Here is a 27,164-nt window from a genome sequence, read left to right as displayed (position 1 = left end):
GTGTGTGTGTGTGTGTGTGTGTGTGTGTGTGTGTGTGCGCGTGCTACCTTAGCACTGAAAAGTGCTCACTAGAAAAGAAAAGAATAAAGAACCCTGTTGCTTTGTCCCAATCCTACCTCATGTTCCTCCTGTTGCTCATGAGAGTGCTACAAATATACCTACACATAAGTCAGATTTCACACTCAACATGTGACAATATGTGAAAAGCTACTGTTTGGCAAAACAATGTAGGCAACATTCTCTCTAATTTATGAATCTCTGCAGAATATTTCAAAGCATACACTATAATGGTACACCCCTGCACTGGTACACCAATTCCCCAATTCACCCATAATTCACTTCTAGCAAATCTGACCTGTGATATATGAAAAGGTCCTCATCCCTGGGCAAAGCAGACAGGTTCAACCCATATGGCTCCTGTGCAGGCTGCTGCTGTTGCTCCTGAAGGGAAGAAAAGCCAAACAACAGAGTTTACTAAGGGTGAAGCTTCAAAGGAAGACTCACAAATGGACATGAATATGATTTATGGGTCAACATAAATCAGATTAATAACTGGTAAATAACTGGTCCTTGAAAAATATATAAAATTAATATGGAGCTCCTCTTGTTAAGCACATTTTATACCAGACTGCAGAACAACATGCTGTCAAGTTACACATTTCAATACTATATGCCTAACAAAAAATTGATCCCTAAGACATACCTATGAAGTCATTGTAGAAGTCGGGAAATGATTTTGAGTTTTAAATATTTTATCAATTCTGAATTTCTTCCCGTAACACATGCTGAGGTGATCCATTTTATATGGCTTCCAGATGAAGTATATGATCCAATACGCTCCCCAAAATCACACCCATGAAAAATAAGGCCATGCCGTATTCATATAGAAGAGAAAAAAAGATAAATGTACTAATTTGATGCGCAATGGTTGAGAGCAAGATATTACTCTTATGGAGCTGCATGGACGAAGATTTTGGAAGAAGAAGAAGAGGAGGAGGAATTGTTTCTCAACTTGAAACAGCAGTGTAGAACAGGATAATGGGGAAAAAATCTTCATGATAAGTTGTTATAGATGTTCACAAAGATTGATACGTACAGGAAGATAAAAGATAGATTAAAAAAAAAAGAACAAGCTAGACGTCTAGATTTTTTTCTCTCTCATTATACATAACACATTAACTGAAAAAAAATGTTTGTTTCATCAATACATAGCAGTGAATGAAATAAAGTTTTCAGAACTCAGAAATTAATGCAAAATCAAGCAAACGCCGCAATATTCGGAGGAGCTCGCAACCTTTCAAAATTACCGCAGATTTTCTGCAGATTTAGGCCAAGACGCGTCACGTGACAATCACAACTCGCGTTCAGCCAAAGCCCTTTTCAATTCACGTGTGTCGAACAAGGTCTCATTTACTTACAAACATCACTGCGAAAAGAGCGTGCAAAACAATTTCGTGCAAAACAATTTCGCCACTTCAAGTAGATTTCCAGAAAAAATATAGCCCAAAAAACTTCACAAGTTGCATTGCAGATTTTGAAATAAGCCAAAGAAAAATCAAACGTTTTTGGCCACAACAATCACAAAAAACTCTGTGAAGTCCTGTACGAACTGATAACTGAATTGGCTTAAAACAACTAACTGACAAAATGGATAACGCAGGCGTTGGCATTTGAGGGAAATTCAATTGGAAATGTTGGAGTACTTTACAGAAAAAACAGTACAAACTTTTTACGCTACACTACACTGTTGTTCTCAATATACAACATGTGTTTTTATGCGTGTATTATTTAAATTTATAATATTTATTTTGTTGAAATATGAGAAAACACATCCCTGGTTCAACCATGCTCATTATCCACTATGCACCGAGTTGTCCTACTTTATCTGGGTTTCTAGACATGTCACACTGTTATGGCCATATGTATTCATCTGTCAAAGAAACTATTGGAAAACATTGGCTAAAAATGTGCTGCAACTGAATGAACATGGTCTTAAATGAATGAACATTTTCTCACGCATGTCACGAAGCTTTGCAGTGTTGGCCAGCGAGTTAGCGAATTTAAATATTCAATCAACTGTTTGCTGGGTTTTTAAATTAAAAAAAAAATATCCAGTAGTATTAATAAATGCTTCACTTTCATTTTCAATATATCTTGCGTGTTAAGTCATCAAGTCACCATCCTGCTTTCAGTTGAAGTCGATCCTTAAAAGAGTCGATTAACTGATTCCAAGCATCGAAAAACTAAGATTCCCCAAACACACCCCGAGGCTTTGAAGTCGATTCTACACACTGTAAATGATTCATCATGCACACATACACGGCACGGGAAATTAATTTTTGCATCAAGGTGTTTCATTTCACGAGACAAAAACGTGTGCGGTAAAAAATAGGTTAGTTTGTGTGTCTCATTTAGTTGCAGAAACAAAACTACAACATAGAAAAGGCATTGTGAGTCTGTGTGGATGTAAGTAATGCCAAACAAGTCACTGTGTCTTTGAGAACCGCCAAGTCACCTGGGCAACAGTGACTGTGCCACACACTACCCTTAGCCATGGAAACGCCTCAAAGTGAGAGAAAAAAAAATAATAATAAAATGGCCTCTTTTAGAGGCAGATGGCAGCTGATGCTTTTACTGAATTTGCTCTCTGCGTCAGCTCAGAGAGCCTGAGGATCAGCTGATACATCATAAGTCTTTGATATTTTAATATGTCCCAGTCCTGTACACACACAAGATGCACCTCCTAGGACGAACTAGTATCAAGTGTGTGGAAGCCTTCTCTTCAGCACACTCAGCAGATGCACAAAAAAAGAATAGGATGCCGTGTTATTTCAGTCATTAGTAGAATGTGATCTGGATATGGAGCTCTATGTGAAATCAGAGGCTTTCATTCAAGTGTTGCATAGAAGTGGTATAAAGTCGAAGGTTTACAAAGATTTTAAAAGATAATAAATAAAATAAAATTACGTTGAAAGAAAAGTTATGCAAGTAATGCAAGTTATTAGTCAAAAAATTAAAAACATTTGGATCAGCCCAGCTGCAGTCAAAAGCTTAAACAGACAACCGTTTCTTCAAGAAAATTCTCGGACTTCAGAACTGATTTGAACAAGACAGTGTATGAAGTCTGATAGATGCAGCCAGCTCCAGAACATTTGGCCCACATGGTTAATATGGGTTAAAAAAGCAATGGAAAAAATGTCTTTGTGTCCTTACTGTGTATTGGGTGAAATATATTTGTGTCCTTGCCCACGCAGGTTTATTACCGCTCCAGTTGTTTTAGACTTTATAACTATTACGTTAACTGTGGATAGGGGCATTTTTGACTGATTTATGACTCTCATCATGCATGTCATTTCTGTGTTCTGTAATCCTCCACATGCTAATGAATGAACAAATTAATTACATATTTATACCCGAGTGAAACAGAAAGGCATGAATGACTGCTTAAGAGTTTTTAAACACTCAGGTAACTTAAAAAAGTACAAATTTAAATGGTGAAATGCACCAATTATATGTATTTTGTTCATAAGAGCTTCTAGGGGTAGATGGCTTGATGGATGGATGGATGGATGGATGGATGGATGGATGGATGGATGGATGGGATGATGGATGGGATGATGGATGGGATGATGGATGGGATGATGGATGGGATGATGGACGGATGGGACAATGGATGGATGGGACAATGGATGGATGGATGGGACAATGGATGGATGGGACAATGGATGGATGGATGGGACAATGGATGGATGGATGGTTGGGATGATGGATGGATGGATGGATAGATGGATGGATGGATGAATAGATAGAAGGAATAAATGAATAAATAGACAGACAGGCAGACAGATAGACATACAGATGAGATTTTCTTCAAAATCTACTTTAAAAACCAGATTTTTCTATGTGAGAATAAGCAAATTTACAACAAATAAATCTTTTCATCAACTTTTTTATCCAACTTTTCCTGCCAGCCAATAACTGTCAGTTATTGCAGATGTATAAAAATAAATAAATAAATAAAAAATTATGGGTGAATACTACAACTAAAAGGGTCCAAAGCTGCTCAGAAAATATGCAAAGAGGTTAGAGGTATAGTTCCTAGACAATAATTACTGTACATTACAGCCAGAAAGGGACATGCAAACTTTTGAACTGATACCATTTTGATGGTTTTTTTTCAACATTAATACCTTAACATACACAATTGGTATTATTTGAGCAAATCAAAACAAAGCTCTAAAACTTAACAGAACTGTTTACAAAACATATTGATGGAATCAGATACAGATGTATTTCAAAACTTCTGAATCCTCCAGTAAGCACCATTGGGGCCATTATCCGCAAGTGGAAGCAACATCACTCCATCATCAACCGGCCACGCACAGGAGCGCCTCGCATGATTTCTGACCAGGGAGTCAGAAGAATAGTCAGAAGAGTAGCCCAAGAGCCAAGGACCACTCGGAAAGAGCTCCAGAAACACTTGGAGGCAGCAGGTACCATCGTCACAGAGAAAACAATAGGCAATGCACTCCACTGCTCACGCTCACCCGTCAAGACTCCATTACTAAAGAAAAGGCACGTCGAAGCTCGTTTAAAGTTTGCTACAACTCATTTAGACAAGCCTAGAAAATACTGGGAGAGTGTAGTCTGGTCAAGCAAGAGTAAAATTTCATACTATACACCATGTTTGGAGAAGAAATGGCACTACACATCACCCGAATCACACTATACCAACAGTGAAGTTTGGAGGTGGAAGCATCATGGTGTGGGGCTGTTTTTCATCGCATGGTACTGGGAGACTTCATATAATTGAAGGAACGATGAATGGAGCCCTTTACTGAGAGATTCTTGATAAGAACCTGCTGCCATCCACCAGGATGATGAAGAAGAGATGTGGGTGGAGCTTCCAGCAGGACAACGATCCAAAACATACAGCAAAGGAAATTCTCAGTTGGTTTCAAAGAAAAAATCAAGGCGTTAGAATGGCCCTGTCAATCACCTGACTCGAATCCAATTGAACAAGATTTAAAGACAATATGTTTAGAAGAATGGGCCAAAAATCACACTTGAATACTTCGACCATTAATTTCTTCATACAGGAAGCGTCTTGAAGCTGTCATTAAAAACAAAGCCTTCTCCACTAAGTATTAAATACATTTCAGTCCAATACTTTTTTCCTGTGTCATTCCTCTTTATTACACACAAGTTCATTTATGGACTTTAATGTTTGGATTTCTTTCTATGCGTGGGTTTCTTGAGTTAATACCAAAGTCTGGTGAAAATTTCATGTGAATAGCCTCATTGGAAACATTACTGAAAAATATGTTGACGCCTCCAATACCCATTTCCCCCACTGTATCATACTGGCTAAAATAAATATTTCATGAATTTATGCTGCAATCAGTTGTACCCGGACTCAAAAAATTTCATGTTGATATTCCAGAGTTCCAATCTAAAAGCGTTCTGAAAAGTGCTTTGGCTCAGAAAAACCGTGGCTGTCCAGAGCAAGTTCATATTTGCATGCATAGTCTCTGAATTTGAAAAACATATTAATAAGATCTACATGAATGATGTCTGTGAGATTAGTGTAGAGAAATGTAAAATTGTATGGTAATCAGCGGAATCTAAACTCACGGAGCTGTTAAAACTAAGTTACATATAAAGGAAAGCTACACATCAAGTTAAATTAAGTTTAATCAAGTAGAAAATCACGCAAAGAGAATTCTGTTTACTACTGTGTAAACGAGTAGACGTTGCCTAAGTTCTGGCTGACTATTCCACTGCACTTTTCCGTGTCAGATGTATTTTTGCGAGTTCTCAGTACAATGGATTGCAGCGTTATTTATTTTGCAAACGTTTACACTCAAACTGAAACATAACTCTACATTTTATGGAAACTTTAATGAGCACACGACAGTCTTTATGATTTCAGCAGCAGTTCTTAGGTATAAATCTACAGTATTGAGAGGCGATTATCCACTGAAACAAAACACTGAGTGGTTTATGAGTCTGAGAGCATGCCTGGCACTGCACTCCCTCAATCCCGTTCCAGTAAATCATGTACATGTGGCATTTTGTGAACGAAGTCTTGCAGATGAGCTGTATCAGGTGCAGTAATTGTACTTGATATAAATGTGTCGTAATGAAAGGCGGAGAGGGAGGTTGAGTGGGTTCAGGTACACTGTGGAGACTCTAACGAGTGTGTCATCAATTCCTAGTCTGTGAGCTGTAAGAACAAAGCCCTGAGATTGAGAATCCAACCGAACACTCACATGCTGGAAAGCTGACGAAAAAAAAACCCAGACACGTGCCCACACACTGGGTGCACTCTAAAGCTGGTGTGTTGGTGGGAAAAAGATAGAGAACACAAACTGATCTACAAATCAGCCAAACTAAGATTTTTGTAACGAGTAATAACCATAAAAAAGAATTTAACACAGCACAACACCAAGAGGAACACAAGATGAGAGGTACAGAAACAGAAAACAATTAATCAGTATATGATGTATAAGAAATCCTTGTTCTTTCTTCTCTGTCCTTCCATGAAAACAAATATACAGCCAGACAACCTTGTTGTTATGGCAACATGACAAAAAAGCTTGAGTCACCCGTGTGGGATGTGCACTCGCAGAGAGAAAGTGAAAAAGAGAAACACAGGCAGAAAGAGAAGGCATGTCTGCTGGTCTCTTTGCACGATGGTAACATTGTACAGTAAGTCAAACAATTTATGCTGTCATCCATTCGTTCAACCACTAACGTGTGTTAATTCAAGCGTTCAACCAAGGCTCTACTATGTCTAATGGAGTGTTAACGAAGTGAAGTGTTTTCCCCAAGAACTGCAATTTAGCTTCAGCGGAGAGCACTTACATCTTCGTCCGGAGTTCTAAATTTGCTTTGTGACAATGTCTATAGAGAAGATAATATGCCGCTGCTACTGACATGTGGAAAATGTGCCACACTGAAAAGCAAAACCTTCACCTTCACCTCAGATTTGGTGATTCTGTGCCCACTGTACCCTCAGGCTCCAGCTCTTGGCTGACAGGAATGGAACCTGATGTGGTCCAGGCTTCACATGTTGTGCATTATGAGATGCTGTTCTGCTCAACACGGTTGTTGGGAGTGTTTATTTCAGTTTAAAGGACCCTTTCCGGTCAGCTCTGACCTATTTCCTCTCTCTGATTGGATAATTGTATGAGTGAAAAGACGTATAAGTGTTCCTATTAAAGTGGCCAGTGAGTGTATGTAGTACAAATACATAATACCATTCTCAGGAGGTTAGGAAAGGCAAGTTGGGGGTTGTAAGCTGAATATCAGTGTTTAGTAGAATTGAGAGAGAGAGAGAGATAGACTACTAGATATGGCATTTATTTACTCAGACATTTAAATCTGCAATTAAGTTTAGAAATTCAGTGCATAAAAACACCACAGAGAGTGAGAGATGGATAGAGAGTGATAATACAGAGGGAATGCAGGAGGTGTAAGTGAAACGGCTTCCATGGAAACAGAGACGAAGCTTAGAGAGAAATTAAGGCTGGTTCACTGACACTCTCCGAGGAGGAGGTGTGTAGTTGCTCACCGAGTGACACTCGTTCATATAGAGTAACTGGCGAACAACGGGAAGTTGAACGTTACCTCTTGAGCGTGGACGTTGTCTCTGGATTCGGCGAGCTTGATTGGCGTGTAGCGCTGAGAAGCAGTGGCCTCGTCCTCGCGATCTTCCTCAGAGTCATCCTCAGAGCTGCTGGAGATCTGCTCTTCGCTGGGTGGAGGAGGAGCGCTAGCTGCCGTCTTACGCTGCAGCACAGCCTCCTCCTTAGTAGATTTATTACTATGGAGGGGAAGAAAAGTACCATGTTGAATGGCATTCAGTGTTGAAAGACTAATTAAAAAAAAATGCTCAATGATGCATGCATAACTAATCTGCTCTCAAAAGTACTCGAATTTGTATATTACGGTCATTAATTTAACAAATGAATATTTGATTATTAGTGTTAGTGTAAGATAATCTGACATGCTGTCCCACTTAGTGCGTGAGTCAGTGATCCTAGAGTTGACAATGAGAAGAGACCATGTGCTACTGTTTCAGACATGAAAAACAAGCCAGGTTAAATATTCACACACTTCAAAACATGAGTAGAGCACCTCCTGTGTATGTTTTTGTGTGTGTGTGTGTGTGTGTGTGTGTGTGTGTGTGTGTGTGTGTGTGTGTGTATGTAGTATTTTTTCCTTGGTTTCCTGGTACTGACTGTGTTTTGTGTGTATGTATTTGTGTGACACAGTAAGTGGATAATAAATGACACCAACAGGTGTTAAGAGACGATCAAAACAAAACCAGTAAGTGTTCATGTCAAGTCAAGATGATTGGGCTTTTTTCTGTCTTCAAACGGCACTGTTAACATGTGTATCAAATGACTCAAATATAAAACACAGGTAATAGTCTGATCCACGCAATAATCTGATCTCGCACGTACTGTTCATTTATGCCAGGATATTATCAATTCAATCAATTTATCATAAAGACACTAACTATCATTTGTTTTTGTCACAAACTGTTTATATAAGCTGTTTAAGTACATGTGCACTTCCTCAGATCACAGATTATTGAAGACGTACAGTACACTAAAGCGACGAGGGAATATTTACCTTCCTGTTTAAAATTGTATTGCTTACACTCAAATGTATTTGGAGCTATATTACTCATTAACTCTTGAAAAACACAGAGGAAGTGATAACAGCGTAGCAATGTACTCTGAAGTTACAAATCACTTTGAATTTTAATTTCAAAGTCTGTGATGCTTCATATCTAAAAAGCAATGATACAGCCAACTGCAAACTCGCAAATTAGATGCATGGATACTTTATTTAATCAATCAAGAAGCAGTGGTAGCTCAGTGGTTTAGATGTTGGTCTACTGATAGGAAGGTTGTGAGTTCAAATCCCAGCACTGCCAAGTTGCCACTGTTGGGCCCTTGAGCAAGTCCCTTAACTCTCAACTGCTCAGTTGTATCAATGAGATAAAATCTAAGTCACTCTGGATAAGGCCAAATGCGGTAAATGTAAGAAGCAGCCTTTATTTTGTCACATATACATTATAGCACAATGAAATTCTTTGTTCTCATATCCCAGCTTGTTGGGAAGCTGGGGTCAGAGCATAAGGTCAGCCATGATACGGTGTCCCATGGAGAAGAGAGGCTAGCTCAAGGGCCCAACGATGGCAGCTTGGCGGTGCCATAACCGCCTTAAGCGTTGAGCCACCACTTCCCCAATGTTTTCAGCAACTGATTGATCAACTGATCATACCACAAGTAAATTTATATTCAACTATAAGGAATATTACGGGATAAACGCTCTGCTCCAATCCCAAAAATAAGATACTCAGTTGTAAGCAACTCTCAGTTACTAGCTAGCGAGCGTTGTTGTGCGTTGTGTAGGTAAACCTATCTAGCGTCTACATTTTAAACAAAAACACTACAAGCACTTGGTGGTTACCATAAAGCCACTTATATACGCCCTATAAAATACACTGCTTGAACATCTTGTTTAGATCGTTTTTTCTGTTTCAAAAGCCGAAGAAGTGCCTAGAGCATATATTTGTGAAAAAGTAACAACAATTGTCACTGTTTTTTGTCTGGATCAAAAAGTTTACTTCCCCATGTCATCTCAGGAAGCTTTCCTTGACAATGTCGATTGTTAAAAGGACTAATTAAATTAATACAGTATATATTTGTCTAAAATTAACTAAGTGAACTACAGGCTTAGATTGTATTTCACATTAATGAACTCAAAACTTTCTCCATTTGCCTTGACGGAATGCGAAGGCGTCAGTGCATGTTTCAAGTAAGAAAACGTAGTTAAAGTGAAATAGAGGTCAGGAGGCGGCGCTTCCAGGGAGTGTCGGTTAACATCAGAGAGTTCAAATTCGTCGTTGTACCAGCGCACTCCGAAGGTACATGCTGAGCTCCAACACAGAAAGAGTAATGGTTGGCAGGTCTGTAATCTCATGGGTCACGTAGGAGCGGACAGTTCTTATTCTCATGTGAGCAAGTGTGGTTGCTCCAAATTAAAGCTTGATGTAAAGTTTGATGAACAAGCATGGCACATTTCCAAACCTTTTTTTTTTTTTTACATGAACCAAATCAGCACTGGAGGAAGTTGTGTGACTTGAAGGGTACTGTTGATTTCTTGGATGAAACAGATACACAGATGAAGAAATAAAAAAAAATATCTACCCATCCATCCATTTTCTGTGCCACTTATCCTACACAGGGTGGTGGGGAACCTGGAGCTTATCCCAGGGGACTCGGGGCACAAGGCGGGGGACAAGATGCCAACCCATCACTGGGCAAAATCACACACACACTCCTGCACTACGGACAATTTAGAGATGAGAACTTCAGCCTACAACTTTGGACTGGTGGAGGAAACCGGAGAACACAGAAGAAACCTCTGAAGCACGGGAAAACATTCAAATTCCACGCACACAGGGCAGAGGTGCGAACTGAACCCCCAACCCTGGAGGTGTGAAGCAAATGTGCTAACCACTAAGCCCCTGTTCCCCCAGGGCAAAAGATGATTTCTAGTATTCTCGGTCTAAGCTTGGTGTAAGTTTGGTCTTTAACGTTAACACTGATTCTGAACTGAATCTGATTTCAGGATCATATTTGAGAATTATAGCATTTTGGTATGACTCCAAAGAGGTTTAAATGTAATTTTCAAACCTTGCTCAAACCTTGTGTTTCTTTTAATCCAAGGCTGGTTTTATAAACTTTCCATCACTATTTTAAGGATGGCGTATTAATCGAAATCCTTCCTCCAACTCTGCCATCTTAATTAGTTGGTATATATTCTAGAGCCCAAGGCACACAGAACCAATTAATGTCTGCATTTTATTTTAATACTGATTTTTTCCTCACCATCTTTCGTTGATGCATCACTTTTTAGAAGTAAAGTACATGCTCACCCCAGCACTGATTTGCCGGTCTCTTCTGGTTTACGCACAGTGAAAGGGCTAGGATCCAGGCCAACACTCTTTGGCATAAACTCCCTAAAACAAAACAAAAAAAAATTGGTTGCCATTTTCACAGAACAAACAGTATAAAGGAAATAAAGGTTCCGTTAACTGAACTGACCTTGCCGAATTGGTCATGGCAATACAGAATGTATCATCAAAAGAGGTGAGTTCATAAGGCTTGAAGAACTCTGTGTACATGTCTGTGCTCTCATCGTACCGATTCACTCGTTTCACCACCACCTTCTTCCTGTTCTTCTCACAGGGGACTGAACAAATGTTTCACAGAAGAAAATTACAATACACTATATTTTTCTGAAAAAAAAAAAAAAACATTATTAAACACACAAATGAAACCCAGAAAACAGAACTGTGATATTATAACTTGGGTGAAGTTTGCACCGTGTTTTACTGTATAAGCAATTAGAGCAGAAATACAGATGAATCCAACAGGTTCACAAATTCTTTCTTGTAATGGGTTAACAAATTTGCAAAAGAGCTTAACATCATAGAGCATTTAAATCAGTCATAGTGTTATTTCATGCATTTATAAATGAAATCAATTGGTTAAATTGTTGTTATTGGACCTATAACATTAGCCCCCCATCCCCCCCCCCCCATTTACTACTCCCATTCTTTGTCAGTAAGTCTGATTCCTTGTTTTTCTAGTATACATCATCATTATTACTGTCATTATTGTTATTATTAAGTCTAACATAAGATATATAGCGCATATAGAGATGTTCAGTAGTTTAACATTTTTATTTTACCATTACATGCGTCAGATGGGCAGCTACTATAAATTATGCGATTAACACTAACTTTTTAACTACATAAAGTATATATATATATATATATATATATATATATATATATATATATATATATATATATATATATACACATATATATATATACATATATATATATTTAAAAAAGGAAGAAGTAAAATACCTTCATCATAAGGTACAGGAAGGTAGGACAATACACCGTCTGCCCACCAGTAAGTATAACTGTGTGAATGAAACAAAGACACAATAAAAGATTTTCCTAATTTGCATGTGAGTAATTCACAGCCTGGATCATTTCAGGGAATAATTTTAATATTATAACACGGTCCCCACAGAAAAGCCAACAATGTGTCCCAGTAAAATGTTTAGTAAAGCCACCATGAGCCACCAGAACAGCTTCAATACAATTTGTGGAAGTGTCCTGGAGCAATGAACACCATTCTTCCAAAAGATATTCACTCGGTGGTTGTGTTTTCATGGTAGTGCAAGAGATCACTGTTTTAACACTCCATCGCTCCAAAATGTCAAACAGATGTTCTATTGAGTTCAGATCTGGTGACTGTGAAGGTCATAGCACAGGACTTGCATCATTTTTATACTCATCAAACACTCATTCAGTGAGCCAACATGCCCTGTGGATGGGGGCAGGGTCATTCTGGAAGAGAACACACCCACCATGGGAGAACGGTTTCATCAGTCAGAAAAACTTTGTACTGATTTGCAGTGACCCTTTCATCTAAGCGGACAGGTGGATCCAAACCGTGCCAGAAAAACGCATCCTACAGCATAACACAGCCATCAGTTTGTCCTTTCATTTGTCACCACCCTTCACTCTGGCCCTGCTGTTACTGAACAAAAAAAGGCTTTTATTAAATTTACCTGAATTTGCAGTAATCATGTCAGCACACAACATGTTACATGAGAAATAGGTTACATTCCTCCCATTCCCTTTTTTTTCTTAGTAAAAGCTGACCTATATAATTGTATATATATGAGGCTTAATCAATAAGATTTTCTGTGCACCACTAAGGCTACGCCAAGCACACTCTTAAATAAAAATGGACTACACATTCAAGCACAGCTTAAGCTTGGAGAAATAAAAGTGGGTCAGTATGTTAAGGCCTAAAATTGTACTACCTCTCTACTACTGTGCACTAACGAGCCCTCCCAAAAAATGGCGGAAAAAACACGGGGGGGGGGTTAAAAAAAATATTCTCCCTGTATAAAAAAAATTACAGAATCAGCAAAAACAGAAAAACATCCACCCTATTATCGATAGACTGCGAGTTTGAATCCTGATGGCACCACAGCCATTCATGGCCGTGCTCTCTGAGCATACTCGCGCTCTTGCCATTCATAGCGACACTAGGCAATCATGAACAATCAGTAAGCTCATGTACGTAGAAGCCGGCAGATAGCGTTTTCCACATGGTGCATTACGCCACCCTGTTTTATGTGTTTCAGAGGAAGTACATGTTAGCCTTCAGCCTCCTCAGCTGGTAGCTGTCGTACGATAGTGGGAGACTTTTTACACCACTTCATCCGCTGGAATTATTGGCACCATCTTGAAAATAGGCCGAAATTTGATTTTACAAAATAAGTCCTACAAAGAAAGATTTACACACAACTTCAACAAACAGAAAGACAACTTAAAAATCTGTCCCTTAAGCAGGGCTACATTAAGTCGATGCAGGGCCCTAGCAGGGTTTTAGCCCTGGCCCACACCTCGCAAGGTCACCCCATCACACCACTTTTTGACAGTATAGCCTGTTAAAATTAATAAACAAACAAACAAACAAACAAATAAATAAACATAAATAAAACATGTGACAGAACCTGATCCATCAATTATCAGTTCTGTCATCAAGTGTTATTTCTCAGAGGGGCATCTATAATAAAATGTCTCTTCTATGAATAAAACGCTTACGTATAGTACAGTCCACAAATGCACAAACAAAAATATATGCTTTTAAACAATCGAGACGAACTGTTGTTAACCTGCATAGGGTCAAGTAATGAAACAAATGAAAATCCCTCAGTCCCAAAACTGCACTATTTAAGAGAACAACTCCAAGAAGGGTGCCAATATTTTTAGAACTGACTGCATACACTTGCTTAAACATGTATAACATTAACACACACACACCTGCGTCTCTCTTGGGGCAGAGCCATGGTGTTGCTCTGGTGGAGGTAAAAGTCGGTAGGCAGTTCCCACAAGTGCGGTTTGGACTCTGAAGGCTGGTACACCTGGAGAAAGAGGTTTATGGAGTCCTGTCTGTCGGCATCTTGGAGACAGAAGGAATAGTGTGTATAAGAGGTGGAGGGATGGAGAGAAAAACAGAGACATGATGATAATAAAGCTATAATATAATATAAGATTAAGGCTTTAATAATAGTGCACCAATGGATGTGGAAGACAGTCCATCATTGTGGACATTTCTCATGCTTTCTATCCCTGTCATTTCTCTGTACAGCCCCATGCAGTGCTAACTGCTTCAGGCTGTAATTAGGGTGCATGACAGCAAATAATTTCCTTGTTTCACGTATCTCCCTCTCTTTATAGCTCTAATCCCTCAAGGCAACTCCAGCATCTTGTATATTCAATAAAGTTGAGATAATAATCAATGCTAAATACATGAACACGTGTGCACATGCACAGCCATAGTCATGAACGTGCACATTGTCTCAAGCACCAGCGCTGGTCAGATGGATATGTACTGACGCAAGTGAACAGACATGTGTTTCTGTCCATACATGATATATCACATGCTGGGGGGATAAAACGTGCAAGGTGCAAAGCAGTCTGACTGAGTAGGCTGCACAACCTCACAACGCAACAGTCATCTATCATTGCTCATGACTGTGAAAAAAGGACGACAAATTTTCTGAAGATGGCGTTGTATACAAGCTCATTAAAATGACATACGGTGAACTGCATACACTCGATCTGTGCTGCTCATTTAGTAAGATCCATTTATATTCCACCTGAATACATTCAGACTGAACAAGACAAACATCGTCCTAACAGTCAAAGCCCTCAAGCACAGATGTCTTGTATTTAGCACAGTGCTATTAACTTAATAGCAAAGATCTATTTTGGACCTGAAGCACTTCATGAACCCGTAACTCATTCTATCCTTCATGTTTAGCATTCTGACAAAACGTGAAAGGACGAAAGGATGAAAGAAAGAAAGACCTTTAGCGTGTATGGGGACTTCTCAATGTCTAGCAGTACCTGAGAAGTAGAAAGGTACTATTTTGGGAATTGGAAAATGGACTGGATGTAGCCTTTGGGTTGCCAAATCTCTCCATACATTTTGTACAGCAGATCTGATCAAGCAGAAAGTTGCTAGCATGTAGTAGTGGAACTAAGGTCTTGCTGGCCATCTCAATTTCTGAATTCTGCACAATGTGGAAGAATCAGTAGGGAAAATATACTCAGCAAAAAAAGAATCGTCCTCTCACGTTCAACTGCTTTTATTTCCAGCAAATTTCTTAACGTGTGTAAATATTTGTATTAACATAAAAACATTCAACAACTGAGACATAAACTGAACAAGTTTCACAGACATTTGATGAACAGAAATGGAATAATGAGTCCCTGAACAAGGGGGGGGGGGGGGGGGGGGGGGTTGGGGTGTCAATATTAAAAGTAACAGTTAGTATCTGGTGGCCAGCAGCTGCTTTAAGTACTACAGTACATCTCATCCTCATGGACTGCACCAGATTTGTCAGTTCTTGCTGTGAGATGTTACTCCACTCTTCCACCAAGGCATTTGAAGTTCACAATCACGTCTGGGGACACACACGGTTACATGTAATTTTCCACTGCAAGGACGATCAGCTGTCCTTCCTGTCTCCCTGTAGCACTGTCTTTGGCGTCTTACATTACAGACATTGCAGTTTATTGCTCTGGCCACATCTGCAGTCCAAATGCCTCCCTGCAGCGGGCCTATGGCATGTTCACGCAGGTGAGCAGGAACCCTAGGCATCTTTCTTCTGGTGTTTTTCAGAGTCAGTAGAAAGGTCTCTATAGTGCCCTAAGTTATTGTAACTGTGACCTTAATTGCCTACCGCCTGTAAACTGTTCGTGTCTTAAGGACTGTTCCACAGGTACATGTGCAATAATTGTTTATGGTTCATTGAACAAGCATGAAAAACATTTTATATTTTAGCAACACTAGATATTAGTATAGTGGATGGTGAGGCCAGTTGTGGACCAGCATGTTCTTTCCCATGATAAGTTGTCCTCTGTAAGGCTGGCCATAGATAGGCCCACCTGAGGACATTCCATGCAAGGTGTGGAGAGATGCTTGGGTTCACAGTGCCCTGATGGTTGGCGTAACTGCTGTCTGAAAGAACATTGGTGGCAAGAGGGACTGCCCTCAATTCCAGCTGGTTGATGTGTTCTGATTTTATGCCAGAGGCTTGAGATTCTTGGCGTCCACCTGATAACCCACTTCTGAAAGGTATGAAGTTCCAGCAAATACTAGCACAGCATGTGCAGGAGTACAACCTCTGTCTGTCAACTGTTGGGGTGAAAGGGTGGCTATCAGTCTAAGTGAATGCAGCTTCTTGAAATACTGCTGTTATGCCAAAGAGAGGCTGAAGTATAGAATGTGATTAAACCTTAAAAAGGATCAGTGTGTCCGGGCAATAGTGACATGAAACATTATGCTGATCCACCAGTGTGAACCAGACCTATGGTTGAATGACCAAAGCATACAGAAAGAGAGTGTCTTTAGGAACCTGTTCACTCACTCAAATCTATAATCTTCTGAACACAAAATTATGTTAGTAGACGCCTTGTTTGACTTGGTCTACCTTTAATCATGTCTCAAGCTAGAACACAACAGCTTTGTTGGGGTCTGGCATCAGTGGGGCCAGGATGTAGTAATTGCTCAGTAGGTGACGTTTCCAACTGTAAAGATGCCTGTCATGGGAATATTCTGCAGGGATCTTTAATGGTAGTGATGGAGCGAATTATTTTGGGTCCGGCCCATGAGATGGACCAGGGGCACTCTAGGGCACTGCTAGGGGCATGAGGACAAGACTCTCCCTGCCTACTGCATGTGCAAGGTGAGGTGTTACCTTTGTGGGCATTGGAACACGGAAACAGGAATTTGGTGCTGTGGGTTGTATTAGCATCTGATTCCACATCTGATCTCACCACTAGTTTAAAAGTAGTTGCCATGACTAGTTTTCAGCCTGTCAGTGGCAACTATAAGCTAAAGCCATTCATATACTTTGCTGAGACCAAAGTTATATGTTCTGTTGTGCCAGTCTTCAGCTTCCAGGGTATTCAGAAACTGGCTGCACATCTGCGAGTCTTGGAGTCATGCAGCATGGTTTGGTTAACCCCTCAGTAACTCATTACTTGAAGGGAAACTCCAGTATCTGGTATGACAAGGGTTAAATCACTCGAGCATGCATTCAACATGTAGTCACATGCTCACTGATCAGCTATATGATGGGAAATGAACAATACTCAAAGGAGATATCATTGAGGAAATACTCAGCCTCATGGGGATAATGGGAAAGCCAACTCAAAGGCAGCAGGGACCATGATGTTCTACAGCGCTTCAGTAGAGAAATGCTCAGAAAAATGTGTATGACATACACTCACTAAAGCAGATCAGATATCAAATGAAAGAAGGCTATTGCTAGCTTTGGAGGTTGGGTTATTTGCAGTTCCAACCACAGATGTAAGCTGCAAAGCAGATAGCACCACATGTTGTACATGTGGTCTGACATGTACGACGGTAGTGGAAGAAAGGGAAAGATGGCTGTATGACAGAGATATTTATTGCAAATATTGCAACATACGTCATACATTATTTCGCTACTTCTGGCTATTTTGCAGACCATGCTAATTTCGATTTCAAAAGGACTTTGGATATGAACTCTGCACAGTCATAAAATAATTCTGCCTGAATAAGGTGACTCAGTGGTAAAAATAGGGATGCCATACTCCACACTCTTTAGGAGAAGAGAAAAGCAAGTAAGGTTGCGTATGAAGGGAAAATGGGGAGAATTAGCAGCCAATCACACATTTGGAAAAAAAAAGTAATGAGAAGAAAGTAGGTGAAGATGCTCCGGTTACAATGACAGAAGACAGACAAGGTAGTCTGGGTGGTTAGACACGTACAATATATTAGGTTTACTATTGTTTTTTTGTTGCTGTTTTTGTTGGGTTCAAAACCTGTTTACCTGATGTGGGCTGCCACATTGGCTCACAGCAAGACATGAACATATTTCTAGCTGTCTGTTGCCATCATTACGTATTTAATTTAAATAACGGCCATTTGAATTGCGAGAGCAAATAGTTGTGAATATTATTTCTCTGAAACGATGCTAATTTCTAGTTTATGAATAGACTTGGAGAAAAAAAAATCACACTAACACTATTTGAAATAATAATAAACAATTATTTGCTGCTCTCCGAGGACAATTCTCCTAATGTTTCATTTTAACCGGTCTCATTTTCATAAAAACTTAACCATGAAACTGACTCATCTCAGTTATCTTATTTTCTTCTATCCTCTAATTACATAAGAGGGGGAATTATTTTATGACTGTGCAGATTTTATATCCAAAGCCCTTTTTACAATTTTTCAAAATTAGCATGGTCTTTTTGAAATTAGCATGGTCTGCAAAATAGCCAGAAGTAGCGAAATAATGTACGATGTATGATGCAATATTTGCAATAAATATCTCTGTCATACAGCCATCTTTCCCTTTCTTCCGCTACCGTCGTACATGTCAGACCACATGGTGCTATCTGCTTTGCAGCTTACGTCTGGGGTTGGAGCTGCAAATAATCAATGATTCCCAGAAAAAAAGGAGCTGAAACGCACTAAAACCATTATTACTTATTATATTATTACTTGATGCCATATGCTGTGGCATTTTGTGCTTACAAAATGAGGTATAAACCTGAGGAAATGAGATCTGCATTAAACTACCGTGTCTCCATAGACAAACCGGAAGACTGACATGACAAATTGTTGCTTGGTGAGAACTCTTATTACTTTCTTGATTGGGCTGAAGGGCAAAGCTGTATTTTAATATGGGGGTTTAAGGAGTTCCAAAGAGCTCTGTAACCATGGAGAACAGACATGGGTTTGTTTCCATGGGAAACAAGAATGGCGCACAATAATCACAAGAGGCCATATTTAAGAGGGCCAGTCAGATTAGGCAGAATATTACCCACCAACAATTGAGTAGGTTCAATAAAGCGGGGACAATTAGAACTGTCTAATGCTGTGACTCAAAATTCAGTTTTATTCATAATAATGTTTATAAAAAGGTCCTGACTAATGATTTTAGGTAATAATGAACTCTTTGTAACACTTCCCTTACTGATGTAAAACTTTTGTAAGACATTTATGTAACACATATTTCATCTGTTTTGTGTGTATTAGACTTGGGAAATATTGATTTTTCACTGCTCTCGATTAAAAAAAAATGTAATAAACAATTTCATCGCAAAAGACCAAAAAAAAAAAAAAAAAACACCTAGGAAAACCAGCATTTCGATCATTTCATGTTTAAGGAGAGTAGAGGAGGGTGTAATAATATAAGCTGTGCTGAACTGTTTGCTGGCAGCTACAATTGTGAAAACTCTGGATGTGAAGTAATGCACACTAAACAGCAATAAAAAAAAAAATAATAAAAAAAATAACATTATTATTTTATTATAATCATTTTTAAAAATCGATTGTATAATGCCCACTTGTCAAGAGCATGTGAGATGGTGGACAGGGACTGCGCTTCCAGGCAGTGTTGGTTAATATCAGATAGTTCAGTGTGCCAGCAGTATGGTAATTCTTCCAAGCATAGCATATTTAGTATCTGTCAGAAACCTCTCTTATCATAACAACAGATTCCTTTTATTATTATTTTTTAAAGGGGGAAAACTGTATCACTGCTTTCATGCCTAATTTTATTAGCTCATATATTGCAAAGTAGCCTGGATGAATAATATATTCTGTATGAATAAGTAATGAGAGTGAAAAATGTAAGTCCACAGCAATCAGCTGATTGCTCATGCTACATGTAAAACAATAACACTCCACTGGTTTAATAATATATAATAATATATACCTTTTTAATAATAACCAGTGATTGCTTGACAAAGAGAAGCATCTATATATGCTTATGGACTGAACATTATGTACAACATGGCTTCTAAATCATCCATTAGCTCAGTGACAAGGCTTTAATACATGAATTGTAGAATTGTGCAAGTATTTTCTTGTGGTACCTGAGAAAGCATTGCTGTAGTAACGAGACAACGTCTGCATGATGTCTTTGGAGTGTTGTGTCCATGGAGCAATCTTGCGGTAGGTCTTGACTCTGTGGACTAGCTGTGAGCCACCGTATTGCAGCGACAGCGTGTCCCCATGATCTTCATACAGCTCCTCAAACAACCTGTTCACCAAATTCAAACTAAATTTATCTCAGCCTACCATATACACTCAGACACTTCACCTCATTCCCCAAAACTATTATTAATTATGCCATTTATGTCCTTTATTTTCATTACTTTGATTCCTGAACCTATACTATATTGTGGCCGCAAGCAGCGATTAAGGGGCAAAGCACTTTTGGCCAAACCCCTTAGCTATGGAGGAAGACAAGAAACCATTGGGACTTCAGCACTTTCCCCAAAGAAAACATACAAAATTTGATGGCAATGGGTCAAGCTGTTAACTGTTTATCGTTTTTGCCTTCAAATTTATTTGTGTGCTATGTACCATCTCACATAACAAACATTCAAGAAAGTAGTTTAGAAGAAAAAATTCAAAATGTTTAAAAATCCAATATGGTGAAAGTTAACATTGTGACATATGTTACACTTGGCATTACCCAAAGAATAAGAGGAATCATGTTTCTACAACGTTGTGTTGAAGAGTACAAACGCACGTCCAAATTTTCCCTATTGGTGGCACTTGACAGATAAGTTAAGTTAAGACTGTGTCAAATTTCATAAACAGCATACAAAGCGTTGTGTGGGCTGCCATAGACTTGCTTGTGGAAATATAAGAAATTTGGATACTCTACATATACTCAACAAACCTTTTATAGATTGTCATCAACTGCACCTCAACATGTCATAAATTGTCTGTACAATGTATATGGGATGCCATGTTTGTCCCACTGATATTACATGTACAAATATGTATAACAGAGGCCACCAACCCTGTACCTCTAGATCTACAGTACCTTCCTACAGACCATAATCATGCCCACCTGACCATCTAATCATGGCCTTAAGAAGCTCTTGATCAACTAAAACAGGTGTGTTAGATTTTGGTTAGAGATGAAACCTGCAGGAAGGAACAGGGTTGTTGACCACTGATGTATATAAAGTAACACCCTATTTCCACGGTTTAACATGCACTATAACTTTTCCTTTGAATATAATCATTAAAATAGTTCAAAAAAACAAATTTGTTAAATGAGTGTCAATTTAACATCTCATGCTTGGAACAACCTTTTCATTAGTGCGCCACTACTTTATGGTCACAAGTCGCTAATGAATATATCTAAATTGGGAAAAAAAAAAGACCTGGCCTAAGATTTTACCTGACGCAGTCAGTGTCAAACTGTAGCTTTAGTTTGTCAATCAACCCGAGGGCATAGAGCTGATAGGCCAGAGCACATTTTCCCACCATGAACTGGGCGGTGTTAGTGCGATCCAAGCAGTCCACACAATTAGTCCTCAAAACTCCAGTCTGCAAAGACATTACTTTTCTTTATAAGGAACTGAATAAACATACACTGTGCAAACATTTTAGCTAAAATACAGTGCCCTCCACCAATATTGGCACCCTCGGAAAGTATGAGCAAAAAAGGTTGTGAAAAATAGTTCTTATTGTTTAACCTTATGATCTTTTGTTTAAAAAATTCACAAAAAATAATCTGCTCTCATGGATATCAAACACAGGTTTATCAAAAAAAAAAAACTTTGTTAAATATAGGAGTGAAACAGTTATTGGCATCCTTTTAGTCAATATGTTGTGCTACCTCCCTTTGCCAAGATAACAGCTCTGAGTCTTCTCCTATAACGCCTGATGAGGTTGGAGAATACATGGCAAGGGATCTGAGACCATTCCTCCATACAGAATCTCTCCAGATACTTCACATTTCGAGGTTCACGCTGGTGGACTCTCCTCTTCAGTTCACCTCACAGGTTTTCTATGGGTTTCAAGTCAGTGGATTGGGATGGCCATGGCAGGACCTTGATTTTGTGGTCAGTAAACCATTTTTGTGTTGATTTTGATGTATGTTTTGGATCATTGTCCTGCTGGAAGATCCAACCATGGCTCATTTGAAGCTTTCTGGCAGAGGCAGTCAGGTTTTCATTTAATATCTGTTGATATTTGATAGAGTCCATGATGCCATGTATCCTAACAAAATGTCCAGGTCCTCTGGCAGAAAACCAGACCCAAAACATTAAAGATCCACCTCCATATTTAACTGTGGTCATGAGGTACTTTTCCATATGGCTACCTCTCTGTGTGCACCAAAACCACCTCTGGTGATTATTGCCAAAAAGCTCTATTTTGGTTTCATCTGACCACAGAACCCGATCCCATTTGAAGTTCCAGTAGTGTCTGGCAAACTGAAGACGCTTGAGTTTGTTTTTGGATGAGAGTAGAGGATTTTTTTTTAAACCCTTCCAAACTGCTTGTGGTGCTGTAGGTGACTTCGGATTGTAGTTTAGGAGACTTTCTGATAACAAGTCGCAACTAACTTCTACAATTCTCCAGCTGTGATCCTTGGAGATTTTTTGGTCACTCGAACCATCCTCTTCACAGTGTGTTGAGACAGTATAGACACCCATCCAATTCCAGGTCAATTCATAACATTTCCAGTTGACTGGAACTTCTTAATTATTACCCTGATGGTGGAAATGGTTCAATGCTTTTGCTATTTTCTTATAGCCACTTCCCATTTTGTGAAGCTCAACAACCTTTTGCTGCACATCACAGCTATATTCCTTGGTCTTACCCATTGTTATGAATGACAATGGGTAAAATAATATGTATATATATTTTTTTTTAAAAAAGGAAAATATCAATGGCGATATATTTCAAATATAGTTTTCTCATATGAATTCATAGGGGTGCCATTAATTGTTGCAAATCTATATTTAACAAACATTTTTTTTAAGCATTTTTAAAAAACCTGTGATGTGTTTGCAATTGTTTGATATCCATGAGAGCATTTTTGTGATTTTTTTTTAACGAAATATCAAACGGTTAAACAATAAAGACAATTTTTTACAGCCTTCTTTGCTCATATATGCCAAGGGTGCCAATATTAGTGGAGGGCACTGTGTACAGACAACTTCTTGATACATTTGTAGCTTTACTCAGATCATATAATAGATAATATATAGAGATGTCTGTTCAATTCATGGTACACAATTAAGACCTGTGTGCATGTAAACTTCAGTTTACCAACGTACCTGTATTCTACCCTGAGCAATAACCAGTCCTCCCAAATCACCCCATCTGTGCACAGAGGAAATAATATGCTTTTAATAATACTAATTTTGCTAATCCACTCAACAAATTAGCAATTGTTAAAGGAAATATACATGTTATATGAAATACATTATATTCAATTACAGACATAATATAATTTTACATTATATTGTCAGTTACAATGACTTAAGTTAAGCAGTGCTATTCAGAAACTGGGTCATAATGTGCATGGTGAAAGCCTAGTACTCTCTTTTATATTCCATTCTCTTTCATATGTCACTTTCAAAGCTCTTAAGAGACCTGTGGCCTTGGTGCTGTGAACCACATTATGCATTCGTAATAAATGTCTTTTCCCTAGCTATAAGGCGGTCAAAGAACGTAAAAACAAATAAATAACACCTTTCTTTCAGATATTTTACATCATCCGCAATTTGATCAAAACCTTACCGAGAACACAAAAATACAGAGGAATAAAACTACAGTGCATGGATTTAGGTGTTTCTTGTCCCTACCTATCATCAGGCCGTAACATGTGACAGTGGAAATCAGATCGGTTGACAAAGAAGCCGGTCCTCTTTACTACATTCTCAGCAATCATACTCAACCGGTCCAATACGTTACAAAGTTTACTGCATGTGGAGAGGAGAACGTTACTCACAGAATAAAGAACAACACAAAGGAATAATCACAGTAAGCAAACATTACAATAAAACATTTAAAAATATACAGTCGAGTGAAAAAGTTTCCCCAATGGTTTGAAAGGGTGAAGAAAACGTATAATGTGAAGATTACGATTTACAATGTCCAAGACATTAAAAATGATATATCACTGTGTACTGCAATCCAAAATATAGTGAAAAATAAACAGTATTATTTTACCATGATTTTCTTTTATATTGTGATAAAGCAACATCTGCAAAACCATACACTGAACACTTTGTTTATTTGTTTAATATTATTATTTTTCATCTTGTCCAAATGGTATCCAAATTCAACTGTACTTGCATGAATATTCTCTCGTCTAAACCCCACACACAGTTGCAGAGCTAAAATAAAGGAACAACACACCTCTTGGTGTAACGAGCCATGTCCCAGGCGATGTAATCGATGCAGTGCTCTGGGGGGAGGAACTGATTGAGGTTGATGATGGCTGGGTAGAGCTCCTCACTTAGGATTTTTTCATGTTTCCTCTTCTCTCGCTTCTGCGTAATTTCAATGACATAATATCAGCATGATAAAATGGATTATGAAGCATTCTAACACACCAGAAATCCAGTTTTATTATATCAAAAAATGTTGTGTGAGAGCAAGAGGCTTTTACTTCCATCTGAAGCTGTGAGTGTAAGGTTGCCAGATTTGCACAAACTTCCCAACTCCAAAACCACACAAAATTACTTGAAATGTTCTGGCATAGGAAAAAGAACATGCATTTTTCTTCTTTTTTTGTCCCCCAAGTCTTTGCATGGTAAACAACATTGGTGTGTATCTATGTTACTCAGAAGATAGAAAGCTTTCCAGAAGGTTCCACAGGGTGTCAGTTTCATGAGTTGAATAAAGTAATGTTCTGCAAATTGGGTCAAGGGGGAGGAGGAACGGTGGCTTAGTGGTTCGAATCCGGCCTCTGCCCTGTGTGCGCAGAGTTTGCATGTTCTCCCTGTGCTTCAGGGGTTTCCTCCGGGTACGCCGGATGGATGGATGTTCTACAAATTACTATTTTTTGTTATCATATGTGAATGAAAATGACTTCCTTTTTTCCCCAGCGCTCCCATCCCTGTTTTCCATAGAAGAATGATACGATTCATGTATTTAATAAAAAATTATAATAATTAAAAACTTTTTCAGTCTAGGCCACACCTACTTGTGGTTTAAATCTGAATACAAAAACAGATGTAAACACATTAAGCACTAAAAAAAATAGAGACACAGATAGGGTCGTTTTGTTAAAAGCCTAATATATAGTACACTGTGGAAGACAAACAGCTCTCCACCACAGCATCATCTAACAATCACTCCATAGAGATCTTTCCCGCCACTCACGAAACGACCTACGGAGATCCATGTGACTCCCCAGCACGTATATAGGCTCAGGGCCAACACATGTTCTACTGAACTACTAATACGCACATAGAATTTTTTACAAACACAAGAAAAGATAAGATGCATGTTCCATTTTTGGCCATATGCTTTCATTTTAAACACACACACACACACACACACACACACACACACACACACTAATTTCTAAAGGCCCACATGCTTTCTATGAGCTTTTTTATGCATCAGGCAATTACAAGAAAAAAAGAGTGTGTCCACCAGGCATACTCATCAGTGGCACATGGCCAGCATGTGAGCATGTGTGTGTATGGACAGCAGCAATTATACCTTTGTTCCCTCACCCTTGTGAGTTACAAAGTGAGATATGACAAATCCAGGAAGTAGTTTGACACCAAAGTGTAAACGTCTGTTTGAATATCACTGCCTGACAGGCTGATCCTAAATACACACGAGTGTCTGTGTGACTCAATTACTCCTCACCAAAAATAGCCCACTAATGGAAGAGAAATGTACAGCACTTCAATTGGTTCTATATAGACCTTCAACAAAAGTGGAGTAACAGGAATAGGAATTAAACAGAAGAACCGAAGAAAGCACACACAGGCAGGTATGAGTAATAAAAGTGAAAATGTATCTATTTGGAAAGTTCGTGCACCTTAACAAGGTTGAGGATAATGATCGGAGAACCAAACCGCTGCAGCATCTGATCAAAGTGAAGCGCCGCAACATGGGCGTATGGGTCGGCCTGGTCCACTGGAAAAGATAGATCAAAATAAGTAAAGAGAAAATGGATGAGAGCAGATGAACGTCACTGAACAATTACCCGATGGATCAATGGATTGAAGTATGGCACCATTTAACTGGTTCAGGACCTACCTACATCCGAGGGTCTCCCTTTCAAATGATGGTTCTAGCTTTAGGTACATTAGGCATAAAACAACCTCTTTTCTATATCAATATCACTCACATGCAACTTTAACAACTCATAAAGTCATATTCTACAGAAGAGATGAGAACATGATTGTTTTGTCATTTTTGTCATTAAAGGAGAAACATAATACCTGAACATAACTGAAAGAGAAGAGGATTTGAATTTGCATAGAAAGTTCAAGAGGCCCAAAACTGACAAAGGAAATGTGAACAGCAGGACCGAGATGTGAAAGGCAGGACCTTGGCAAGACATGGTTTCTGAGAGATGCTCCTTATGCATAACCAGTTTAGAAGCTTCTTTTTTTAAATTATTTTCTTTCAAATCTGTTCTCTAGTACTTGGTCAATCGTTCTCTAGTACTTGGTCAATCTGTACATTTCTTCATAGTGAATGAATTGTGTGAATGCCTGAGGGTGTCATCATCATCTATATACATGTGTAAGCTTGTTTATAACTTATTCTTGTAAACGTGTGGCGCTTGAGAAAAAACCCATCGACCTCACCGAAAGCCACCTTTAATCTTACCTCAGCTATCTTCCTGCAAAGATCATGTTGGGCCGCCAGTTTAAAAACAACAACACCACCACAAAAATCTCACAAGATCTAGTCATACATGCACTTATCGACCCGTTTCAGCGAGAGAAATGATGTGAATGGTTATTTCTTGAAAGAGCTCCCTCATCACAAAACATGTCAGACGTCCTCATTTGACATTTTCCTCCTTTATATTATCCAGTGATGGCCTATAATGAGAGCATAATGAAAAGAAAGGAAATCTGGATTATCAGCGAAGGAGAAAGAGGTATTAGCGGCAAGCAAGCACCAGGAGGCGAGCAGCTAGTGTGGTGGGTTCGGGGACATGCTGTGTACTGGTGTGTGTAA

General features: G+C 38.9%; 1 protein-coding gene across 1 annotated transcript in view; it reads right to left on the bottom strand.

The window, feature by feature from the left end:
* The window catches only part of fig4a (FIG4 phosphoinositide 5-phosphatase a), a 58,838-nt gene that overhangs the window by 9,716 nt on the left and 21,958 nt on the right, over positions 1-27,164 (bottom strand). Inside the window, exons 11-22 of the mRNA XM_017460162.3 lie at positions 26,008-26,105; positions 24,366-24,499; positions 23,810-23,926; positions 23,279-23,324; positions 21,391-21,539; positions 20,066-20,232; positions 13,946-14,084; positions 11,963-12,021; positions 11,130-11,277; positions 10,961-11,044; positions 7,633-7,828; positions 356-441 (exon numbers count right to left, since the gene is read on the bottom strand). Of these exons, the coding sequence (XP_017315651.2) occupies positions 356-441; positions 7,633-7,828; positions 10,961-11,044; positions 11,130-11,277; positions 11,963-12,021; positions 13,946-14,084; positions 20,066-20,232; positions 21,391-21,539; positions 23,279-23,324; positions 23,810-23,926; positions 24,366-24,499; positions 26,008-26,105 (1,423 nt within the window). The remainder of the gene's footprint in view (positions 1-355; positions 442-7,632; positions 7,829-10,960; positions 11,045-11,129; positions 11,278-11,962; positions 12,022-13,945; positions 14,085-20,065; positions 20,233-21,390; positions 21,540-23,278; positions 23,325-23,809; positions 23,927-24,365; positions 24,500-26,007; positions 26,106-27,164) is intronic.

This window comes from Ictalurus punctatus, chromosome 2, assembly GCF_001660625.3.
Source record: "Ictalurus punctatus breed USDA103 chromosome 2, Coco_2.0, whole genome shotgun sequence".
NCBI classification, from domain to species: domain Eukaryota; kingdom Metazoa; phylum Chordata; class Actinopteri; order Siluriformes; family Ictaluridae; genus Ictalurus; species Ictalurus punctatus.
The sequence above is the reverse complement of the archived record's forward strand: the minus strand, read 5'-3'. Positions and strand labels throughout refer to the sequence as shown.